The following is a 23,709-nucleotide window of genomic DNA, read 5'->3' on the forward strand; positions in this document are numbered from 1 at the left end:
ACTTGACAGATCGCTGTGACTGCAGATTTGACTGACAATATTGCTACGTCACATAGTCTTGCATGCAATGAGCTCTGCACCTGGAACACATGCATGCCTGGAACACATGCATGCCTGGAACACATGCATGCCCTCACTCAAGCATTTCAACTATTTATCGCTCGTCGCTTTTATTCGTATTTCGATATCTGAAAGAGCCTGTCCAAAAATAGATTTGTTTGGCAAGTTTGTCATGACTTTTGGAAGCCAGCTTTTCTTGTGCAACAACTCCGATGAAAATTAATTTCGCTGTTGAACTTACGCTTAATTATCACTGTTCAGTCTGCCAAAACAGGTGGACTTTTGTGAGAAAAAAATTCAGTAAATCTGGTTTTCAAATTTGCAATATGTTCTTCTATTCGAATTTCAGCTTTTTACCGACATAGAACATACAAAGTCTCATTCAAGACTTATGCAAAGTACATTTAGGTCAAAGTAAATTATTTGCTTTGCGTCCGGGCGCTCTGGTTTGTCGTCTTTTGAAAACAAAACTTTTCTTGCAGAATTTCCATTGTTGGCGACATTCGAATAACCAAGCGATGACGTCAAATAAAGTCCAATAAAGTTATGCCATTATTTGTGTGATTTAACCACTTCGACGCCTACTTTGCGGATTTTTAATCAGCTGCAAACAGAGAATAAAGTTACTTTGGACTAATGTAACGCAACCCTACCGTTCACCGTATAGGAGCAAGACAATATTTTTCAGGAAGCGCGCCCTCAATGGCAATAATTAAGCCGAAGCAGGTCGGTCGAGGTCGATCGCTGATCGCAACGGCATGCATGGCACCACTCATCGTTTGTTCTGTCACAAATCCCATGTTATTGTGTTGCAAATATAGTCGCGTTTCGTCACGCTGAGTGCAATGGCTGCGCTGTTGTTGTGGTGAGAGTACGAGCAGAGGGTTTAAAATATTCGAGGCTACAGCGTGAAAAGGTTATGTGATGTGGTTTTGCCAAGAATGACCCTAGAAAGAAATTTGAGGTGAAAGTAATCGCCGAACAGGAGAAGAAGCTACAACTGTAAGAATTTTAGGGTGCTTTCAAGCATTGCTTAAGCAGGTAAGCTGCATGTCAGGACAAGCACTGATGGAACTGTCATTTAATCCGAAGCTCCATGTCTTTTTTTTTGAAATCAGGGCTGACTACGTGAGGCTATATTCTTTTGCCAGGAATCATTATTTTCAAATACACAACCGCAAAAGAACCTTGTAGCGTTTGCCAATTAATTAACCAGTGGTTCAACTAATTGGCGATACGACTGACGTAAACGTGGCTCCATTCCGGGTAGCCTGTCGCATGGTATATATGTTGGCGTTTACGCGCAGTTCAAGAGCAACTGTAATTTTTTACGACATTCACGTTTAAAAGTGACATGACCCCAACGTCGGAGAATTTACGTGCTCACAGGCAACATTCCTGTACGTCTATATCCAAGAATTGATTAGGGACTTCACAGTCGCAGAGTTGTTAATCGACTGGACGGAAAGTGGCCCAATTATTCTTGATGAAGGTAATTTCATTGCGTTGCGTTTGTACAATTGTGATTTGCAAGTATAGCCATCTGGGTTCATACGGTATGTTTTGCCGTCAGGTATTTTGTACCGTATTTTGTTTACGAGATTCGGGCAGCTGAGAACGATCTAATGCTATCCTGTTTGGAACATACCTTAAGATCTGGAATACAGCCCGGCATTGCCATACTCAGACTTCAACAGGTAATTTACAGCGAAACATTGCATAATTACGTTTAACTGTACAGCGTGTGCCCAGCAACGCACCCGGGCGGGCAACGTGTCTGAAATCGCTCGTCGAACAATGAGCCTAGGCCCGGGCACAGGACCGGGTGACTGTATGGTTGACAGCTGAGCATACATCGGGCTTTTGGGAAAATTCGCAGAATAGATTTTGTATTAGTTTGCAAAACCTGATCATGAATGTAGAGGAAAAATTGTGTCTACATTTCATTTCACAAGTATTCAACGAAGGGAAAGTGATAAATATGATTTTTTTTCTGATATTTTCTGTACACGGCAACCACTTCGTTTCACTGATAACCCGAGGCAAACAAACACGTGTGCATTTTAAATCATATACACAAACTTCTCTGTATGTAAACACTGTATGAGTTTTAGGCTACAGTTTGTCTACGTCGTCTGTTTCATCGGAACCATATGAGCCAGTGCACAGTGTTTGGGTATTCAGTGATCCGATCAAATGACATTAATTATTAATAGTAATACATGAAAACAATTTTGATGGCCTCAATAAAAACTTGTTTAAAAAACAGTAACACATGAATCCCCGAGTGTCTTGGTGACACGTTGACGCTGGACAAGCCAACACAGTAAAAATATATCACGAAGAAACCCTATATCATGACACTGTATGCACATATATAGTATTAAATTTTTATACGAGTTGTATTGAGCAGCGTTGTTGCTAGACGAGGATACACGTTCCTAAGTATCCAATTTGACGGACTGTTTACTCGGTTTCGTAGGCTCATTCCCGGGTTTTTATCTCTATTTGATGCCTACGATGTAATTTTAGAGTGTTTTCGTCGCCTTTCTTTCGAGTTTCGATCCCATCTTCGAGCCACAACTGGTCACCGATCGTTTAGCATGTTTCCTTTTTATACAACATCATTTTTGAAATGCTCCAGTCGCGTGGTCAGTACGAGCTGATGGTATTTATGCGGGTGAATCCGTTTAAAATATAACCTATTTTGATTTCTGAACTCTTTTCAATATCGTTGAAAAACAGGCCCAACTGTGAAATCGAACACAGTTGCACATTATTTGTTAACCTTTAGAATTTCGTCAACAACTATGCATTGCTTCGCCTATTCCGACTCGGCCTGAATATGATAATTATGAAGCTGCGTTATTCGTCCATAAGGTCATTACTTTGATTATGAGGACCAATCAGCATATGATCAATTGCTTTACTGACAGGCTATGTAATCAATCATTTCCAAGCATGGCGCAAAATACCGGATTTAGTCGAAGTGCAAAATAATATGAGTGCACACATTGTATGTGTAAATGTACATACATACATACATACATACATAGATACATACATAGATACATACATACATACATACATACATACATACATACATACATACATACATATTAACACTGCATAGCAAAAACGATTCAAACCGTGTTATATGAAACGGCAACCACCTGTTGATTCACTGCATGTACGTTTGTGAGAATCTGTGCATTGTGCGATTACGAAATTATAAATAATTATATTTATGACAAACGCTATACCTGTAGTGAATGTCTCATCACAGGGTCAAATTTTAAGGTTGTTAAAACACAGTATGGCTTCAGTTTTTATTGTGTAACTTTTGAGGAAGTCCGACTACCCCTCCCCCCGTGTTTGAGATGTACAAAGACGAGAAATCTCGACTGATTACCTAAGGTTTTGAGCATCACAGTGACCCATTAATTCTGCATCTTCTTTATGTGTACACTGAGGAAATGTGAAAAGATGTATTCCATGCAGACAATCATGGCCGGGAAAGACAAAAAGTGTGTCTGAAAGATAGAAGTATCATGAACTCTGAAATGTGATTCAAGTGATCGATATTCTATTCATATGGCCAATAGAAAACGATCGATAACTTGACAGTTGAGTCCATTCTGGAGTGAAGCTTTATTGATCTTTAAAGTCTGCGTCAAGTTTGTTTCCATGTGAGCACACTCGGTGATTTTAGCTGTACTGGCAATGGACTGCGTGTCGCGTTTTTTGGTCGACGTGCGCGCTGTTGTGGCAATTAGCGTCGATGGTGGTTTTAATAGGTTCATGTACCGTGGTCGTCTCGGACACATTGATAATGATGTAACAATTAAGATCGGGTTTCAGGCTATGGCAATCTCATCAACCCATCGTCCACTTTTAAATATCTCGATTTGTCTACGTCTCTGTGTCAAGTCTTTCATTTATTCTCATTATTCAATCCTGCGTCTACATGTAAATCATTTCAACTAGTTTGAGTACATCAATTGAACTTGACTATTTTATATGCGTTTAAATTTCAGATACACTTTACAAGCCATTTCCACTGATGCTCATTGAAACGACAATTATTGTGTTCCCCATGATTTCTCGACAAATCTGTTGACATTACAAGATCTTTGCTGGAATAATTTTGGATAGCACGGGAATTTTAGCATGGGTTGCAATAAGAATGGACCCGAAGAAGAAGTCGCCGAGCTCCATCGCTTTCTTTCCTTGGATGACAAACTCGACACACAAATTTTCACATTTCTCCTTGCCAATCCGTTCGATCACAACTTTGAGAAGGTTCAGTCAAGAGAATTCGCATACGCCAACAATAGATGGCGCTTGTCGATTGTGAAAGCCGAGCACAACTTGCACTTCTACCTGCAATTGCTCGAAGCAACGGATGGGTTGGTTTGTTCCCTCGACTACGCCTTCAGCGTTCTGAACAGGGGCGATTACGCCAGGAATGAGACGTTCTCGGAGTCGGGCTGCCAGTTCACGAAGAGAGCGAGCTCTCACGGGCGCCGGTCCATGATATCCAGGGACGAGATTTTGCATGACGGATACCTGGATGAAAACCATCAGCTCCTCGTCGAGCTGACGGTGAAGGACGCCACCACGACTTTCGAATGCGAGATAGACATGCGGCAAAGCTCGGATGTCAGGTTTCCTCGCCATCAAAGCTCCTATCTTTCGCTAGCCGGGTTCGACTGGAATGTTTCGGTGTACCCGAACGGCGACTGGGCGGATCACGAAGGGCGGGTCATGGTGAATCTCAACCGCCTGACACAATTCAACCACTTCTGCAGAGTCAGGTATCGAATAACCATCGGCGACGACAGCGACACCAAGTGCTACACCACTGACACTCTCGACGACACTTTCGACTTCGGCGGCGACGGACACGGCTTCCAGCTTTACGACGATCTGGAGCGATACATGCAAGACGACCGGTTAAAGATCGTTGTCGAATTCTTGCAACTTAGTGTCATTCGCGAGACGAAGATCTACGTCTTCGAGGACGAAGCCGAGAAGAACCAGGTTTACTTTGTCGATCTGGAGAAGCAGACGTGGTGCATAGAGTCTGACGTAACGAAGAAAAATCTCCGCTTCCGACTCCATTATATAGATCAGTACCGCTTGCCAAATAATTATGCCAGATACTTGCGATGGGATGTCGTCGTCGTCGGCGAAGCCGGTCAGCGCAAGAGGGCGCTTGAGGGTCCGTTTTCGGAGTACTTCGCCCGTCGGAGTGATGAAACTGCTTGTGAGATGGTTACAGAGCTGCCAGTCAAGGAGGTATGAACATACAACTACCAATTTGTATAGGTTATTGAAATACCTTGCTGTCTGTAATTTAGTAAACTTTTAAATGTGCGGTCAAAAGTAACGCGAAAACATATATTTGTTTGAATCCGTGAACATGCCGTCAGGAAGTAGAGTATTTCGGCCAGGAATTATTTTCAACGTGGTACAACCAATAAAAAAATACAAAAGTTTGGCAAAATCGTGCCAGATTTTTATAAATGCGAAGAAACAGTATAGGGTCGGGGGATCTTACATAGGTCGGGTTACAAGGCACTTTTTTTGATGGCCTTATGCTATTTTCAAGCCGAGCCAACTCAATCTCGGTGCTCAATACAGCTCATCTCATTTTCACAACATAAAACCTTCGATGGATACGAATATTTTGTATTTATACTTGCCTAAAATCCCAATTTCCAAAGCAGGTTAACTTTTTTTTGAAAATCATTTAAAAAATTGTGTCGAGTTTGCGGAGAGAAGGAGGACTTACGTTCACAACTTACCAACTGGTTCTCTGAATATTCGCAGCTGGCAGACCCTGACAAGAGGTACTTCTCGGAAGGAGGCCCTCTACGGTTGACGGTACACGTGGAGTTCCTGATCTCACACCTGCTTTATAAGGCAAACTATGACAAACAAGATGACGTAAGCAGACGACAGATATACCAACTGAAGTGAGTGCCATTTCTCTATCTTTTCTTCTGTTGGTTTAAATCACTCTTTTTTTATTATTTCAAGTACATGACCAGTTGATTTCCTTTTTTTTTGAAAGGAGTTAGTATGTCTACCATCAACATGAAGCGTCACTTCTACTTAACTCTAAATAGCTAACGAAAAATGCACAAGAATATTTTGGAAAAAAGTGACAATAGTGCAGTTGATTTCTTTGTCGGTGCTATATGTTATAGCGCCCTCTATTCTCAGGCTTGCACGACTTGCTCCTGTCGTTCAGTATCAGTATAGGTGAACGAAGTGATTGCCAAAGAACTTTGACTTGATCTTATTGACTATTTCTGAGGAAATCAAATCTGTATGCATAAATTAACCAAGTCTACGTAATCGACACCAATGATTTAAGTTTAACACACGACACTGTCATTGCATCAATTTTTGTGAATTCCCCCTGGGCCACCTACCTTCAACTTCTCACACACCACGCGATATTGTGACAAACGCAACCCTTTACTTAGCTAGAGTCCCTACTAGACTAGAGTCCTAGTAGACTAGAGTCCCTAGCTGTACTCTCTACGTGGAGTAATTTAAAGGAAACAGTCCACATCTTTTAAATACAAACACTGAAGTCCTCCATTAGTTACTGCCAACAATCATGAACGTAGACGGAAAAACTCTTCAGCGAGTTTATTTAGTTAGGCAGAGTGCCAGTCCGGCGCATTGGTGATAGCTAGCAATGACCATGGACAGTACTACGATGAAAGAGATTAGCCAGACAAGTAAGGTGATGTTGCACATAACAGCGTATTTTGTTCAAAATCACTTTTTTGCGATGATTCGTTCAATTTTCATTGATTTGCAAACCCAAGATTAAAGTACTTGTTTGTTATTTTGACTTGCAACTCCATGAGTTTCCTAGCCCAGTGGGCACCATTCAATTAACTTTTATACAGTACAAATAGTTGAAGGTGTCGAAGAATCATAAAAATATCGAAAAGAGTGGGTTAGCACAAGATGAAAGTAAGGGCATTACATGAATAAAACTTCCTTTCGTTTATGAAATGGTTTTCAATAACATTTGCAAACTGCCTAACTGGTTCAGAATACAGATTATAACGTTCACCTCTGAATAGCATGACAAGCAGTACTAAGTCGGGTGAGAAAGAAGTGTAAATTTATGCAAATTTATGCAAATCACCTATTTCTTCCGTTTTTAACATTTCACAAAAAATTAAGTCCACTCTGGCTGGGTCAAATTTTGTGAAATTTCACATTATGTTCTTCAAGGTAGAACAGATATTTGAATTCTCAAATTTATACAATTCGTTTCTGATCTACCACTTGTGGGGGCTCATTTTAAAGCTCTTGGCGAAAGAAAAACTTTCACCGTCTTAGTTTTCCGAAAATCCGAGATTTAATTCCCCCCCCCCCTAGAGTTAACACAGTGATGGCCGCCATTTTGAATTTCAAATATCGCAAAATAATTTGGCAAATATCCCAAAATAATTTGGGTAATTTGTTTGGCTAATTCCAAATTCTGCACGGTGACCCCCGATTTTTATTGTTGATTTTGTAAGAGAATGGTTGAAAGTACCATTTAGGAAAGTTTGAGCAAAAGTTTAAGTCTTTCACTTTCGAGGCACATACTACCTTAAACATTATACAACAAAACTACAAGTTTGTTTGGCAATAAAATGAAGTTTCATCATTAATACTAGACTTGGTGCAAGTCTGTGAATAAAATATAATTTGGTGAATACGATGTAGTAGAGAAATAGCGACCAATTTTTCTGACTGCAACACAGTGGAGTTATTGCACGTTTCTGTGGCGTTAACTCCAGGCATGCGCAAATGCGCCGAAAGATCAGATGCGAGGCAGCGTAGTTCTGATCGTGCTGCGATCATCTCACTCAAAGCTCTTCGCCAAAAAAAGTATCAGCGATGCGTTATAACCATACTAAACTTAAGATTCTCTGCTTTCTGAAAATATATAGTATGAGGGGGTTTGCATGACTGTCATCTTTGATGAGAAATATTGCTTTGAAACAGCGTTGATTAAGTGCAACACCACTTCAACAATCATGTACAGTTTTCTTCGCAATACTTTACGGAGATAGTCGTTTGCAAAATGCATACTATATACACCGACAGCTCAGGCTTGTTTCATAAAAATGCTAAGTATATAATATTTATTTAAGATAATTATTAAATCAATACACGAGCATCTGAGTTCTAGCTATGGAATGGATCATTAGCGACTTCGTTCGGGATGTGAATGATAAACATTTCTCTTCAATCATAGTTTTCGAACGCGTGAGAGAGAGAGAGAGAGAGAGAGAGAGAGAGAGAGAGAGAGAGAGAGAGAGAGAGAGAGAGAGAGAGATGTTAGTCCTCTGTTCCCTTTTGAAAGTGTTTATCACAATGATCAGTGTTGGCGAAATAATATTTATTTTTCGCCTGTTTAGTTAACTCCAAACTAACATTATTCTTCTCCCTCCTCGTTCTTCTCTCAACCAAAGGAAGCAGCTCCTTCCAGAGATGGCATCATCAGCCTCGCCTTCTGGAGGGAGCGGACCGAGTGGGCACCGTGCAGTGGAGAACTCGCACGACAGCGCCGATGACAGCGGCAGAGGAAGCAAAGTTTGGAACTCGTCTGTGACCAGCGACTAAGCGGCACTTTGACTAAACCACGCGTTTGGCTTACAGATGGAACCATCAATCCATTTTGATCGAAAGTCGTAAACATCAACACGAAATTTTGTATAAAAAGTTTCTGTCATATGAACATTCGTTGTATAATATGAAATTTCAGATTCTTACGTCTCGTGTCTTTTCAACTCAAGAAGATTTTTTTGCATAATTTTGGTAGTTGACCTGATTGACTGTGATTTTTCATTGGTGATCTTCACGTATATAACCCTTAAAAGCGGGTTCTTTTTCGCTGCTAAAGAAAGACAGTTACAACATAAGATTATACCCAGTGAATGCTATCTTTGCATTCCCTTAACTCTCATTCCTAAATACTCATGAACTCAGAATGCATATAGAACGTGCCTTAATAGTATGAGAGATTATTTTAATTTCCGTTTTAATGATTTCTGTACATTTTAAAGACCAATTAGCTGTATCTTTATTCATTTTCCCGACGGTTTGAAATCCAATGCAACTTTTGTAATAATGCTTACGGAAGTGTGACCACGGAACGTTGTTCAAACATCGGCGACGAACGCACAACTCAGAGTTTTAATGATTGAAAAATTTTCGAGTTTCAACTCAAATATAGTCGCCGTATAGTAATCGACCTAATCCAGCACCAAGGATTGGAATATGGACTTTTCCAAATACAATAATGGTTTAATAACGAAAATCTAAATACATCTCTAACAAAATTAAACGTTTTTTGTTTTGTTTTTTGTTTTGTTTTTGTTTTTGTTTGTTTTTTGCGATAAGTGAATTAAAAAGACACAATTAATGGGTCTTTAAGTATCTTAAAACCTGGACTTTTACCGGGAGACACATTTTCATTTCTTAAACTCAGTACTTTCATAGAACGCAATGAAAATATTTTGATGAATGCTATAGATGCTAAAGTATGCTTTAGATTTGAAATATACTTGTAATTAACGAAAGTGCTAATAAGGAAATTATATTTTTATACTATTTATAACAACTTCAAAGTAAAAGTTTTGTAGTTTTGTTTTTTTCAAGGAGAGATGTACTTCTGTTATTCGGGAAAATATTGCACGAAATAATTTGTCTTGATTGTTAAACGATCACATTTTAATAAAACCTCGTGAATATACATTGTACTATACTGCACCTTCTTAGCTGTGGTTCAAAAGAGATTTTGCCTATAACATCGGACAAATGCCGTCCTGGTTCAACAGGCGCACTTGTGTGTTATATAAATTTACGAAAGTGAACTATCTGCTGTCACATCTGCTCATGCGTAGACCTCTGACCCACTCCCGTCGCCTTGTGAGGTAGTAAGCGCATCGAAACAAAAGGACAAACTTTTGCTCGAGAGGAAAATCCTAAACCATTCCCTTTCGAAGTCGAGCATGAAAATTAGGTCATAGTGCAAGTTTTGGTATACGATGTAAATTCAAAATGGCCGCCATCCCCTTCACGGGGAAATATTTAAATTCTTGATTTTTACAAGAATAAGACCATAAAAGTTTAATTTATCTAGCAGCTAGTAGCTAGACTTGAAAAGAATAGTAACAATTTGAGAGTGTGAATATCTGTCCCCAAGCCTGAAGTCTATTCAACACCTAAACCGTCTTGCGTATAGTGCTCATTAAAATCCATACCAAGCTAGCCTCAAGGTTGAGCGAATAAAATACAAGAAACATGGCTATTTAGGTCATACCGTTGCAACTTTTTCCTTTCTATTTCTTTCCATTCCCTCAGTTGATTCTGCGGGAAATCACTCCAGCCAACGCCCCCGTGTTTAGAGAGACTATGCTCCGTAGTAATATTTTGCTGTGACGGGTACTCTTGTGTATAGTTTGTCGGGAGTTTGTCTTCACCGACTGGGAAATGAACATATCGCATATATAAACATATCTAGGGGCCACTAGATATATGATCCCAAAATTTGTGTTTTAGATTTCATGGAAACTTTACTGGCAGCAATACTTCTGTAATATGAAGACGAACACGCCGACTGGATAGAATTTATGGTGTGGTTTTTAGTAACATACGGGAACTCTGCCCAAGCTATAAATTCAGCTCTGATATTACTCGTTTTCAAGAAGAATTTCTTCCCTCATTTACGACACCTTTGATTTACTTTCTTACGTATGCCCAAATGTAGTACACATTGTATTCTAACGACACATCACCACGCTGTATAAAGAGTTGCAGACAATTTGGTGGTTTCAATAATTTATATTCACTGATGGTACTTTTATTAAAACCCGGCTGAGGAAGTTAGCATCAAAATACCACGCATTTCAAACGAGAAGCGCATTATAACAGGTTCTTTATGGTCCGTTTTTGCTTTGCACATACTTACCTTGCGAGTTCACATTAATAAAAAATTATTTGCCACTTCTCCTCTTCATCGTTTCATATCATACCATGCCTTACCGGTATATCCTAGACCTTAGAATCACTTGACATCATTTTCTGGCAAATTTCTCTCTCTCTCTCTCTCTCTCTCTCTCTCTCTCTCTCTCTCTCTCTCTCTCTCTTCTCTCTCTCTCTCTCTCTCCCTCTCTCTCTCTCTCTCTCTCTCTCTCTCTCTCTCCATCTTATTTGCATATATGGCGAAATTTTATTATGTCCGTAATTTCCCTTAATTCATTGGACCATAGGCGGGTAACCCAAACTTTAACAAGCCTACACCGTTGAGTGGATCGAATAAATGTATGAATGATTCTAAGTATAATATGGCTAAGGATATGATTGTCGGGACCATTTTTATGAAATATTAGGGTCTCAAACCCAAATCTGCTGACCGTCCCCGGTCTACAGGACCTTGCTTAAAATACGCAAGACGCTATGAGATGGATTGGTCCTGGCCAAGACGTGGAGTCTGCAGGTATCATAGTTTCAGACACTTAACTTTGAGTGTCTTTACTTGTGTGTAGATCGCAAAGATACAGCGTACAACACATTTGTTATTTACTTCTTTTATTGTCATAAGCATAGTATAAATTCCGATAAATAGGTATTTTTATGAACTGGAGTTTGTATCTTTATGAGACGTGGTGCTTTTTGAGGTATCCCCTGATTTGTCACTCGTCCTCGAGGGGGCCAAGGATGGCGCCGAAGCAGAGCTCGTCCTAGAATCTGTTCTCGATCGGCTGTCGCCGCTGTTTGAATGACTGATGTTGTTCCACTGTGCTACGTATGGCGGCGGTGAGGGCGAGTGATGCCGTGTTGGAAAGAGCCCAATGGGAAATTTTCCGCCCGATGACTTGCTACTACTTGCAACACTTTGTTGGCTAGCCTTGTCGAACAGTGAATCGTCCGATTTATTGTGCCGGACAAGCCTTGTGCTATCCGTTGGGAGTCCGTTTGGCGGGCAGAGATTTGACGGAGGCGCAAACGTTCTTGGTGCTCTTTTAATAGATGTCAGGGGAGGTGCTGGCATTTTTTCCACCGAGGAATCTTCACCGTCCGGGGGCGCCCTTACCGAATCCAGGCTTATACTGTCCGGGTAGGAAGAACCGCAGCGACTTAAATAAAATTGGCGGGGAATCTGTGTGGTTAGATTAGTCCCATTGGCAGTGGACGAGCATTTGCTGTCTGAACTGTGCGAACTACAAATGCTGGGATTTTGCGCCGCAGCACGCCGTTCGTTGTTTGGCAGTACTGGGAAAAGAACTTCTCTAATGTTAGTCACAGCTTTGCTACTTCTGTGAATATTTGACACTCTAGTTTCTGCAATATCTGTGTTCAAATTGGCATTTGCAACAGGAGTGAGGTATTTCATATTTCCAGGCGAGAACATTCGGGATTTGTCGGCCGCTGCAGCGCCATCTACACTCTCTGCTTGTGATTCATTGTCTCTTAGATCCGATATGAACGCTCGCTTTTTCCTCTCCTTCCGGAACTTCCGAACTGAGTCGAAGGATATCTTTATCAGCCATAAATTAAGAATCAAAAAGAAAATGTCGCTCAGGAAATAAAATGCGATGGATATGTAGTCCATGGTAAATGGGTTTCCGAAAACCAGCGACACTGCAAGAAAGGCCACCGGTAGAAGTCCTCGGAAGAGTACTGTGCTTGCGAAACCGGCATATTTGTTCATGCCATAAGCTGGGTTATGGCTCTCAACCCGCAAGGCTTTGAGGAGATCAGACACTCCGAAAAACACGAGGTTTCCCTCAAATAGCAATCCGACGAGACAGTTCAGTCCGTTCTGCTCCAAGGCGAGAAACACCGACAGCGTGGTTATGCTGACTATGTGGTGCAAGGCGTTGATTCTGAAGGAAGGGTAGTGCGCCCTCAGGCAGAAGTCCTGAGCAAGTTTGTAGGTGTAGTGTCCTATATCGGCTGCGACGGCGAGTTGCACAGATAGTGGCATTCCTACAAAAGGTTCATAAATGATTCCAGAGACGGCGATGACAACGATCGCTGTAATTGTTAGCACTACACTTGACAGCTGATCAACCAATCTGCAATATATGAAAAAAAGTGATGAAATCAGAAGCTTACATCAGTTCGTTCTTTACAAATATCTGGAGTGGCGTTTTGGCTCGGGATTGAAGCAAGAGTAAATTGTCGATTGTTGCAATTGAATCGGGTGATTGAAATAGAATAATGACTAGAGCTGATAGCATTACAATAGGCAGATGACGCTCGGAATTCTTTGTCATTAAGGAGTCGGCCAATATGGTTCTGACTAGAATGAAAATTTCGTTGTCATCATCATCGTCATCACAACTACTCAACACTGCGACCATCTCCAGCGCTACCACCACCACCACCACCACCATCATCATCATCACCATCACCACCACCACCACCACCACCACCATCATCATCATCATCGTTTAAAAATACAAGTAACACTCCACCTTCGTTTTCAAGTCCTGTGTAAAACCGCTCTGTGTTGTCGGCAGTGCGTGTGCCGGCATTTTTTTATTTTCGGAGTATGCGATGATCTCACAAACATAACATCAACAAAACATTTTAAGCATATTAGGACAAAAGGTAATCCTATTGTTGACTGATGAACTCTAGTCAACACCTACATTCAGTAGCACTTTGCACATACACGCACCGTGTTGATATTAAAGTTTAATACAGGGCATTCCGATCCGACATGTTTTGAGGCGTAGAACCTGTTTACCAAGTTCTACTGTCTATGGCTTTACGGACAAAGCAAATATTACGGAAAATACATCAAAAGTGGGAGCTTATGTAATGTTACTGTCACAGGTGAGCTATTGCACACCTCAAAACTTTTTAACTAGCCTTGTGGTGTTCCTGGGTTGACAATATATCATCCATTCAACTATGACTATCTCGAACCCATACTTTGGACGAGTGCGAACTCAGTTGCGCTGTTAATCAGATTGGAGCTGGGTAGAATATGACATGGTAGGGGTGATCTGTACCTGTAGTAGCACAGGCGACCCAATAAGTTCTGAGTTTTTCACACTGTTTTCTCTATCATTTTCTCTTCTTTCTTCATGCTCTGAATGATCGGAATAAATAAAATAAATGGTTTATATAACCTAACCTAGCCTCTGTGACTCTTTATTTATTTTACACTCCATTACAAGGACATATATCTCTCATACATACAAGCTGTAATTAATTAGTCAACACAACTAATTATGCTAATCCGTGGACTTATCAGGGATTTTACGGGTTGGTCAACATCGCGAAAGATAGGAATGGTTACTAAAACTCCTTTTTCATTAACATCAATATCTTTCTGATGTTGACCAACCTCTGATAAGTCCACGGATTAGCATAATTAGTTGTGTTGACTAATTAATTACAGCATGTGTGTATGAGAGATATACGTCCTTGTAATGGAGTGTAAAATAAATAAAGAGTCACAGAGGCTAGGTTAGGTTATATAAACCATTTATTTTATTTATTCCGATCATTCAGACATGAAGAAAGAAGAGAAAATGATAGAGAAAACAGTGTGAAAAACTCAGAACTTATTGGGTCGCCTGTTGTAGTAGGTTAAGTTTAGGTATGTCGGCGAAATGCCACCCATATATCTATCGCTCTACCGTGACAAGAAACACTGGCGGAAAGAAAGTTACATTTAGGTCTAGGGGAATGTACACGTACTGAACTGACACGGGCATCACGCTTACCGGGGATGTACAATTTTTGTACATCCATGCGCTGCCATTTTGATTCCACCTCTCAAAGAGTTTAGGATGCTACTTCTGGTTGCAGCAAAACTCTGGCAGAGGTATTTGAAATTAAGCCAAGAATGCCACAGTTTCGCACAGCGCGGTTTTTCCCCACAGCGACGCGTTGTATATAAGATAAAGTATTTCCACGAAATCAACGGTGACCACAATTGCCGAACCCAACGGCCGCCGGACTACGTTCAGAGTACCAAAGCGTGCGATGTATCCGCCAACTAACCCGGAAATCCTAAAGTAAAAAATCTCCCAACAACAGCCCGCTGGTGTCGATATGCGTATGGTCTCTAATATGAGACATAATAATGGTATCCGGCAAGTCGACTGATTTGTTACCATACTGTGTTATAGTAAATCTGCGTGTCTGTAACCAAGGTACGCGTACGTACAGTAGATCGCATGTATTTTTGTTTCCTGTTTCCTGCTCAAGGTATTAATTATACGGGATTTGAACTTTTGTAACGATTATCTTGACCACGATATACCGGCGCTGTCTGAGGTCTCTTTTGTCTTTTGAACTTGAAGAATTTGTATGAATAAAAAAAACGAACCTGGCTAAATAAAAACTGAGCGAGAGAGAAATAAATGATTAGTCACTTCAGGAAATTGAACAGTGACGGGAAGAAATCTCGTTGAATTCAAAATTTAGGGTAGGGTAAGGTTGAGCAGGGCTTGTCACTGATATTGCTGGGGGATTGTTTGTTCAAAGCAATGAACTGTGAATAATATATAATTTCTTTTATTTTGTTAGTATGAATGGCTACCTGCCAGTTTGATACAAACACGACTCTTCGGGCGAGCATGACTGTTGGCACGTACAGGGCGTTGTTCACGTAACCCGTCGGTGTCCATTTCTATTAAAGTGAAGGGGTGTGTGGAGAATTGTTTACAATTTTGACTGGCACGCATTTTGGAGGTCACGCTCCAATCTGCATGCAAGCACCCGGCGGGCCGCAGACGAAAGTGAAGTAACCAGTTAATATGTATTGGGTCCTAGTCAAAGCATATGCAGCGTCTACAGTTTTTTGGCATGGTGTATTCTTGTTTTGTTTTGTTTTTGCTTTGCTTTGCAGGGGTTACTCCGCATAACAGGGAGGCACGCATATAGACAACCCAGGTTTGCACGTAGTCGTGTCACTGCGGTAGACCGTTGACGTGTTTGAACAAGGCATTTGGGTCACGAAAGCTTCCGGGTTCCAAACCGGACAAGTGGTTATTCAGCGATTAGATTCAAGTGACTTGTTCCGTGACATAGTGGTGCAGAACAAACTCTCGCATGCGCTATTGTCTTTGCAATTATTTATTACTGTCGCTGTTTACTACTGTCGCAGATTCCTGCGTATAACCGCATATATCGCCAGTAGAATTCCTCTACTGTTTATGATCCATTTGGTAAAGTATCTCATTTATTTTACCTGAACAATGTAGGATAATATGTCTAGCAATGGCGGTCACTCTTCGCAAAGGTTAATCTACCAGGTTCGCGATGAATTGTTAAAAGAGAATTTAAAGATCGTGCTATTGAACCGGACAAGGCGGCCATTCACTGAGATACGGCCACAGCGAACAAGAATGTGAACGACGATAAAGTATATCGTTGGTTGGTTTGGCTGCAAAATGTATTGATAGTTGGGTCGGCAGCTGAGCTGATTTATTAAAAACTTGTTATCTTTTCACTGAGTAATCAAAACAGTTTACAATTTTTGCGGTCTATAAGTGTTTATTTGTGGTTTCTGTACGCAAATTTGTTGAGCGTGGGCAGTTAGTTAGCAACGACGTTTACCGCCTTTTATCGGGAGACCTATGAGTTCGAGTCAAAATGTTAGCATTGTTAGTGAAGTTTTGCGTACTGCACGACACTAGGAAGTATCTAAAGGGTTTTTTTTCTGAGATGAAGCTTTGCTTTTCCTACTTGAGCGACCGCTGTGCTTGTGCTCACGGATGTAGCATTCATTCAACACTCACGCCTTCGGACAGATTTCGACCCCTGTTGTGTGACAACGCCTTTAACCGGTTCCGTTTTACACCGCAGGGCATGACATGACGTGACCAAGCGTCGTCACGAATGTACAATAGCAGATGGGGGAAAACAGAAATTTTCCCCTCTCCGTTGAGGGTCGGGGGGAAAATCGAATAATCGATAAACATGGCGCTTCGTTCCTCCTTTCAAACAATCGACCGTCGCCTCGAAAGACTACAAAAAGAATGAAAGAGAAATGGCAGTTCATTCTGGGGGAACTACCGAGAAAAAATACAATATGTAAAAGCTATGATATTTATAGTGCGAAGGCGTGCTTCAAGAAATGGTCGTCTGCCAATTAAGTAGAGGCACATGGTCGATGTCATGAGATCACCAGGACAAGCATGTCTCAAAAATAAATCCCTGGATAAACCCCCTTTCATGACATGTGCGTTGTAAGTTGACCCGCGTCGCTTGTGGATGAGTAATACTTAACCGGAATATATCCTAGGTGTTACAGGAACTCACTCGAACGGGAATATGAAAATTGACATCGGTGATTCATTGCCTGTGTATATAACATGGCGTATCTAGTTTCCCTGAACAGTTGAGCTGAAAAGCGTGATGTCACTTTTGAATGCCGCTGGGAGTACAAATTTTCACTTCATATACGACAGTGATCACTGCACTCAATGTGCTAGCTTTTGGTTTGTGTATGACTAGACTCGTTTTCTGCGCTTTGCCGCCGTGCATGACGAACCTGCTATCTTCACGAAGGATTCAATCGCTAATTCCGGGGGATTTGAAGAACCTTTGAAATCGTCTGATAAAAATTATGCGATCTATTTATCTGTAAAACGAACTGTCCAAATGAGCATCACGACAAGACCCTGCGGATGAAAGTGTAAGGTCAACAAGCTTTTTTATAAAAAATTAAAAAGAAGCAAAATAATCCGAAATAAAGTATAGCTCGGATTTTTAATGTCATTAATACATTCTTCATCGTTTGCTCAATAAAGGTGTCGTCTGGCATCAAACCATACCCAACATTTCAGACTCTTAAAACTACTTATTACATTCTAAGGCAAGGAAAGACACCTTAAGACTAGGAAATGTCTTGTCAGGTTCGGGGAATATGATACGAGAACCACGAACGATCATCCACGACCCCTTTCATATATGTTTTTCTTTTTTCTCGGTAGGAGAGGGGGTGTTGGTTGGTGGGGGGAGGGGCGAGATGAATGACCAGATGTCCAACATGTGTACCAGGGCAAGGCGTAGTAAAACTTGACCGTTCAATTTACGGTTGCTACAGTATTAAACGATTCGGTGACATAGCTTTAAGTTTGATCAGTCGCAACTTGAACTCAACTATCCATGAGACGAATACAGAAGAGCCAAAGTTTACGTACGTGATGATTGTACATCACTGTGCTCTGGCTAAAACGTCAACATGTTCAAATTCAACATTTTGTCGCATATCAAAGCTTGACGCACTGAAATTTATGTACCTAATATCGAGTCTCTTTCCGTCAGACACGATTTCTTATTGTTGGCTGCCTAGGACAGCGATATTTGCGTCGCTAGTTTGACTGCTTACGTAAATCAATCGATCTCACTTTAGTGAGAGTGGTATTGGTGAGTTTATGAGAGTTTATTCTCATATTTCGTCGGGTTTTTTTTGCAGAATCCGCGAAACCAGTTGTCTCCGTATAAAATAATGTGCCGCTGATATGAAGTATAGAAATTACGCCGTGGCTTTGTGTCTCCAGGAAATGTATTTCGAAATATATAACCGGGGTTGTTTTATGCTCGTTTACTGACGTCATTACAAGAAATAATACATACATATGGGGATAGATGACGAAATACGGAAACGTAATTATAGATATTCAAATTGACACCTTTTCGATGGCATGATAGGCGAGATCGCTTTCCGCATACGTGTACTACTCGGGTATTGTAAATTCTTCCATTTTTAAAACTCTTCATGGATCTAACGGGATTGCATTTGACACTGTGCCAACGGGGAAAAGCAAATAAATGATGGATTTCGCTGACGTCACCGGGTGCAGCGGTCCTGCGAAACAGCGGGCCTGTCCCCTCGTCGTTCACCTCAGCTGATTACAGATTTAAAAGAAAGTATTTCCTGCGTGAGAACCAGGATACCGACGGGAAAAAAAATGAAACGATGTTTATCATCTGTAACATTTGGGCTGCATGAATGGATCTGATTCGGAAGATATCTCGGCATTTATTCATGGCACGTCACTTCTCAATGTGCAGGGTAAAACGGAGAACTCCAGGTGTAACTTTCTCTCATATTAAGTTTTTCGCGCCTCGACACTAAACAACTTTATGCTTTTTGCTCAAATTTGCGTCAGGGAAACCGTAAATTATTCCCTTTCGGAATCAAGAATAAAAATAAGGGATCTCTGGTGCAAAAGTTGGTTTTTAAACAAGCAAATTTCTCGATATTTACCGGCACTTGAAATTCTAAATATGGCCGCTATTGCTGCGTTAATGAATAAAATGAAATTTTCGATTTTCACAGATACAAATCAGTGAAAACTTTAGTTACTCAATGAGATTGAATTTCGAAATGACTCTGCCCCTCACAAGTGGTAGACCAAAATATATTGTAAAAAGTTTGAGTGTCCAAATATCTGTCCCCGAGGCGCATTCTACCTTCAAAGGCATCATTTAGTATTTCCTTGTTAGAATTCTGCGATGTAAGAGATATAGTTGAATTCATCAGACAGTCCACTTCAGGTATTAAACTCCGCTTTTATCAATATCCCTTATTTTGACCAATCATATGAAGACCTCAATTTCTTTTCTCTTTTTACTAAGTTTTTTTTTTCTTGCAGGTTCTCCTTATCAAAATGTGGAGCTAATACATGGGTCAATGGCTAGCTCCGTCGGTGAAAAGACGCACCCGGTTATATTGTTGGGTGTAGACAAACAAAGTCATAGAAACCCACCCTTCCGATCCAAAACGAGTCTATCATTGTGGTAATCAGAATTATATGACGTCATGAAAGTTTCCACCACTAAGACTAGTCGAAAGTGGATGCAACCGATGCTAAATTATTCAAAGAATAATCTTTCTGGTATATACCACACTGTCTATTTTGTCGGTATGTTGCCATATTTTCACACCGCATTTGTAGGAGGGATGACCACCCCTGTCGAAGATATTATGGTCTGTCCCTTAAGACTTTTACTGCGCCGATGTTTGTGGCAAGGCGGAACGATTTATGTAAAATAAAAAACAGACCAGGGACAAAGTAATCAAACAAACCGACGAGGTGAGGAAAAAGTAGGGTCAGATAAACGTTGTGGTTTTTCTATCGCAAGAGGAAAATCTGAAAACTTTCAGACAGAAAAACCTGCTTATTATATGGTCCTATACAGCTACAAAAACTGTGTCTTACAAGACACACCAATACACAACGTGATCTGTGACCAGTCAACCACATTTTCGGTTTCACGACAACAAACACTGTGAACTTTACTGAAAGCATGTATGTCAATATACTGAACCCGGAAAAAAAACTCATCGTCCAAAAATACGACGACTTTGCGAACTTTGCCCGAGCGTGCGTACGCACCAACGCCGGGACCTTCGTCAAAATACAGTTGGATTTTGCATGACGCCGTTTTCAATTAATGGAGCAGGTACGGCGGATCTTGCCGATCTCCTAAAACTTAACGCCCTGTGTTAACTGACAGGCCTCCCCCGAAGAAGGCGGTCACTATTCGTGTCATTTCGAATCATTCGTATTTAACGGACTCACGAAATCTATATATGCTTTCAAACTGTTCTACCTTGCTGAAGCCTTCATTATCAAACCGGATAATAACTCTTTCAGTCGTTAATTTTGCATAGGGAATTTCCTCCTGCAGACTATTTGTTCTAGTTTTAATGGTATACAGTCTAAGTTTATCATCCGAGATAAATGCGTGACGCATAACTCCAAGCAGACCGCCGCACGCTGGCAGTCGTCCAACTTTCCACTGCGCGATTACATACAATATCTTCCTTCAATACTCGGTACTTGAACCACACCGTCTTCTATTTAAAAACTGTTTCCAGAGTATAGATTGACTAAGTACAAAAACACCCACATTTCGGAAGAATGTATTCTGTCCGACTTGTGGTTTGTGTGTACTGTCACCCAACATACAGTTCAAAGTATGCCCTTTTGCGCGTCAAATGGAAGAAAATATATTTCTACCGCGCACGTTCAGACATCGGCTAATAAACTTTCTCGAGTATTTGCTTTGAATGTTCCCCTTTCTTCTGATTTGCGTTTGGGTTTACGAAAGCATAGATACCGGAGTACGTAGCTGCGGTGTCATCGGGTGTGCGAAATGGTGCAGCAAGCTCTATCGTATTTGCCCAAATAGTAACGGGAATGAGCTGCGGCTGTGAACTTGACCGTTACTATGGCAAAACAAAGTGTTAAGTTACTCGACGACGAGCTATCGTGGCATCCTGTCTTTGAAAGAAGATCCTGTTAGCAAATCGATGATTCGACTGAAAGACGGGGAAACCCTCGCGTGACTGCAGTGTTAGCGTAATCGTGTTGGCAGATTAGACCCAGTTCCCGCTTCTGAATTTCCCGATGAGTAAGCGCGATATGTCTGTTGGCGGAAAGCAGGCCTTGAATTCAAAACTAGGAAATACACCGCGTAGGTTGAGAATTACGCGACGCCTTGCCGTTTGTGTCTGATGCAGCCCATAATACGGAGGTTAAGGCGATGCAAATGAGTAGTCATAATAAATACTGTATACCTTCGCAAATATCGCCTAATATAATGGTTTGCGCGCACCTCCCCCCCCCCCGAAATGGTAGAGCCGAACATACATAAAATAATACCCTTGATGAAGTAATTCGTAACCGAATTGTAATTTTAAGAACCAGGAAACGTTGTTAAAATATTTTATATCGGGCGACACATTGGCAAAAAGTAATTAAAATCCGTTGGAAAATATATACAATTCGGTGTCTTATGTCTTTGTGTACGGATTGAGTGTAGGCGATCGAGCAATGTTAATTTCGTTCGGTGAAACTGACGAGAATTCCGGGAAACGTTGTTGCATGACGTAGCTATAGGTGCACGAAGGGTGATGTGACATTGCGGATCATCGACACGGAAAGTTGAATCCAATGTGTGTATGCATCGCAGCAGTCGATGCACCGATTCAAATTTTGTTATTTGTCTTGATTTGAAAACATATTTACCTTAAAAATAGAGATTGCAAAAAATCTAAAACTCTCCAGTAAGACTTCAAATTTAAAAAAAATGACGTGAGGGGTTGTCTTCAAGTAAAAAAAGTATTGAAGAGAGGACTTGTCTCGTTCTGTACTTATTGATGACGGAGCCCAAAGCTGCAAAAGCGATGTAATAATCCCTCAGCAACTTGATAAACCGGCCCGATGTACTTACAGTTTGCCGAGTATCCAAGGTCTCTCCTCGTTCAAGTTCAGAAGCTGCTCAGCGCATCCAACTCGCTCCTTGAGTCTCCGTAGAAAAGCGACAAGCAACCTAGGCGAGAAGTGGTACAGGCCGACGGACAGGTTAATAACGAATGAGACGGTGAGCAGCTTTTCCGCTGTAGACATCTTATTACAGGCTGCGCACCGCGACGGCCCATGTCAACCACTGTTCTGTAGACCGGCGGACTAGTAATGGTGTTCGGCTGGGAAGGCTAGATCTTCATATTTGACTGAGATCGGGATCGCGGGATCTCCCCTTGTTGCCTATCAAACGACAAATTGCTATTGATAACTACAGATGTATTAATGGTATTTCCTCTGTGTTTTTACAAAGTTGTGCACGTCACTTAGGTACTGTCAAGGGGAATTCCCCTACACGGTCCCTCTCTCTCTCTCGATATTGGTGGCATTGGCGCAATATTTGAACGACTATACACAGCACAGTGTCTAAATTTTACTTTAAGGCACAAAATCGTACATCGGAGATATGTCTTTCACTTATACCGAGCACTTTTGGACCTTTACTTATAGTTTTGGACGAACTGGAAGTATGTAGAACGGGTATTGAAAATCCTTCCGGGTACGGGTGTCTTACAAACCGCTGGCATTCTATATCCGAGACCTACCGCGTACCACGGATGTCTATCAGATACACAAAGAGACTGCTTGGCGCTTTATGGTAATAGTTTTGAGTTTTAGGGCAATGATCAAAACTTGAACTTGCATTTGAAGGTTGAAATTCACAGACGACAGTACAGTCACTCTGTTGCGGCACATACGTATTGAAGCACTGAACCGTCAGCTCGACCTTGCTACCGACATACAGGCGATACGCCCCTCCCCCTTATCGGCTGACGAGGTTGCGTGCATACATGTATTCCGGGGATATAGAGGTCACGTGACATCACAGAGGTTATTATGATTGCTATCGGACTTCAATCCAGACGACAATGTGCTTCGTATTGACAGCCCAAGCTTATTCTATGCCGGGGACATGCATGTATACATACGATTGAATTTCAGAGTAGTGCCAAAATCGATACTGTATGATCCCAAGTGTATGAATTAAAGCAGCGTTTGCATGAGTTTTTTTATGTAAAAAGTTAAGCGAATATTGGGTAGGACTCATAAACTAAATAATCTTCGGATAATTTTTGTAACGTTTGTGCCGACACTGTGAAGCCAATAGAAATATGTAAACCGCAACGACTCTGGCGGGCTATCAATAACCGATTAAAATATAACCGATTAAAATAAATGATGCTTATAATTTGATCATAAATATTCTTTTTAATGTGTTTTATAACTTTGCAAGAAAAGGTTAGCGTAGGCTTAGAATATGATCATAAAG

The 23,709-nt window shown here is 41.0% G+C and overlaps 2 protein-coding genes across 4 annotated transcripts; one reads left to right on the plus strand and one right to left on the minus strand.

Annotated features, from left to right (window-relative positions):
- The first annotated feature begins 796 nt into the window (after positions 1 to 796).
- Positions 797 to 9,841, plus strand: LOC139148076 (uncharacterized). 2 transcript variants are annotated; one of them, XM_070719367.1, is made up of 5 exons: positions 827 to 1,101; positions 1,634 to 1,757; positions 4,098 to 5,361; positions 5,896 to 6,041; positions 8,559 to 9,841. In XM_070719367.1, exons 3-5 carry the CDS (start codon positions 4,231 to 4,233, stop codon positions 8,707 to 8,709), a joined length of 1,428 nt encoding a protein of 475 aa, XP_070575468.1. In that variant the 5' UTR covers positions 827 to 1,101; positions 1,634 to 1,757; positions 4,098 to 4,230; the 3' UTR covers positions 8,710 to 9,841. The 2 variants fall into 2 exon arrangements, with proteins under 2 accessions (XP_070575467.1, XP_070575468.1); XM_070719366.1 differs by lacking the exon at positions 1,634 to 1,757 and having other exon boundaries at positions 797 to 1,101.
- A 1,821-nt stretch (positions 9,842 to 11,662) lies between these two features.
- On the minus strand, positions 11,663 to 23,204 carry LOC139148077 (uncharacterized). Of its 2 annotated transcripts, none has more exons than XM_070719368.1 (2): positions 22,309 to 23,204; positions 11,663 to 13,169 (listed from the first exon to the last, which is right to left on the minus strand). In XM_070719368.1, exons 1-2 carry the CDS (start codon positions 22,482 to 22,484, stop codon positions 11,723 to 11,725), a joined length of 1,623 nt encoding a protein of 540 aa, XP_070575469.1. In that variant the 5' UTR covers positions 22,485 to 23,204; the 3' UTR covers positions 11,663 to 11,722. The 2 variants fall into 2 exon arrangements, with proteins under 2 accessions (XP_070575469.1, XP_070575470.1); XM_070719369.1 differs by lacking the exon at positions 22,309 to 23,204 and adding an exon at positions 13,509 to 14,114 and having other exon boundaries at positions 11,663 to 13,465.
- Positions 23,205 to 23,709: the final 505 nt, after the last annotated feature.

Source organism: Ptychodera flava, chromosome 13, assembly GCF_041260155.1.
Source record: "Ptychodera flava strain L36383 chromosome 13, AS_Pfla_20210202, whole genome shotgun sequence".
NCBI classification, from domain to species: Eukaryota; Metazoa; Hemichordata; class Enteropneusta; family Ptychoderidae; genus Ptychodera; species Ptychodera flava.

Excerpts from the sequence above, each read along its gene's own strand:
- LOC139148076 (XM_070719366.1), top strand. The coding sequence starts at position 4,231 with ATGGGTTGCAATAAGAATGGACCCGAAGAAGAAGTCGCCGAGCTCCAT. Across the intron at positions 5,362-5,895 it reads CAGAGCTGCCAGTCAAGGAG|CTGGCAGACCCTGACAAGAG; the intron begins GTATGAACATAC and ends GAATATTCGCAG. Across the intron at positions 6,042-8,558 it reads CGACAGATATACCAACTGAA|GAAGCAGCTCCTTCCAGAGA; the intron begins GTGAGTGCCATT and ends TCTCAACCAAAG.
- LOC139148077 (XM_070719368.1), bottom strand. The coding sequence starts at position 22,484 with ATGTCTACAGCGGAAAAGCTGCTCACCGTCTCATTCGTTATTAACCTG. Across the intron at positions 13,170-22,308 it reads CCTTGGATACTCGGCAAACT|ATTGGTTGATCAGCTGTCAA; the intron begins GTAAGTACATCG and ends CATATATTGCAG.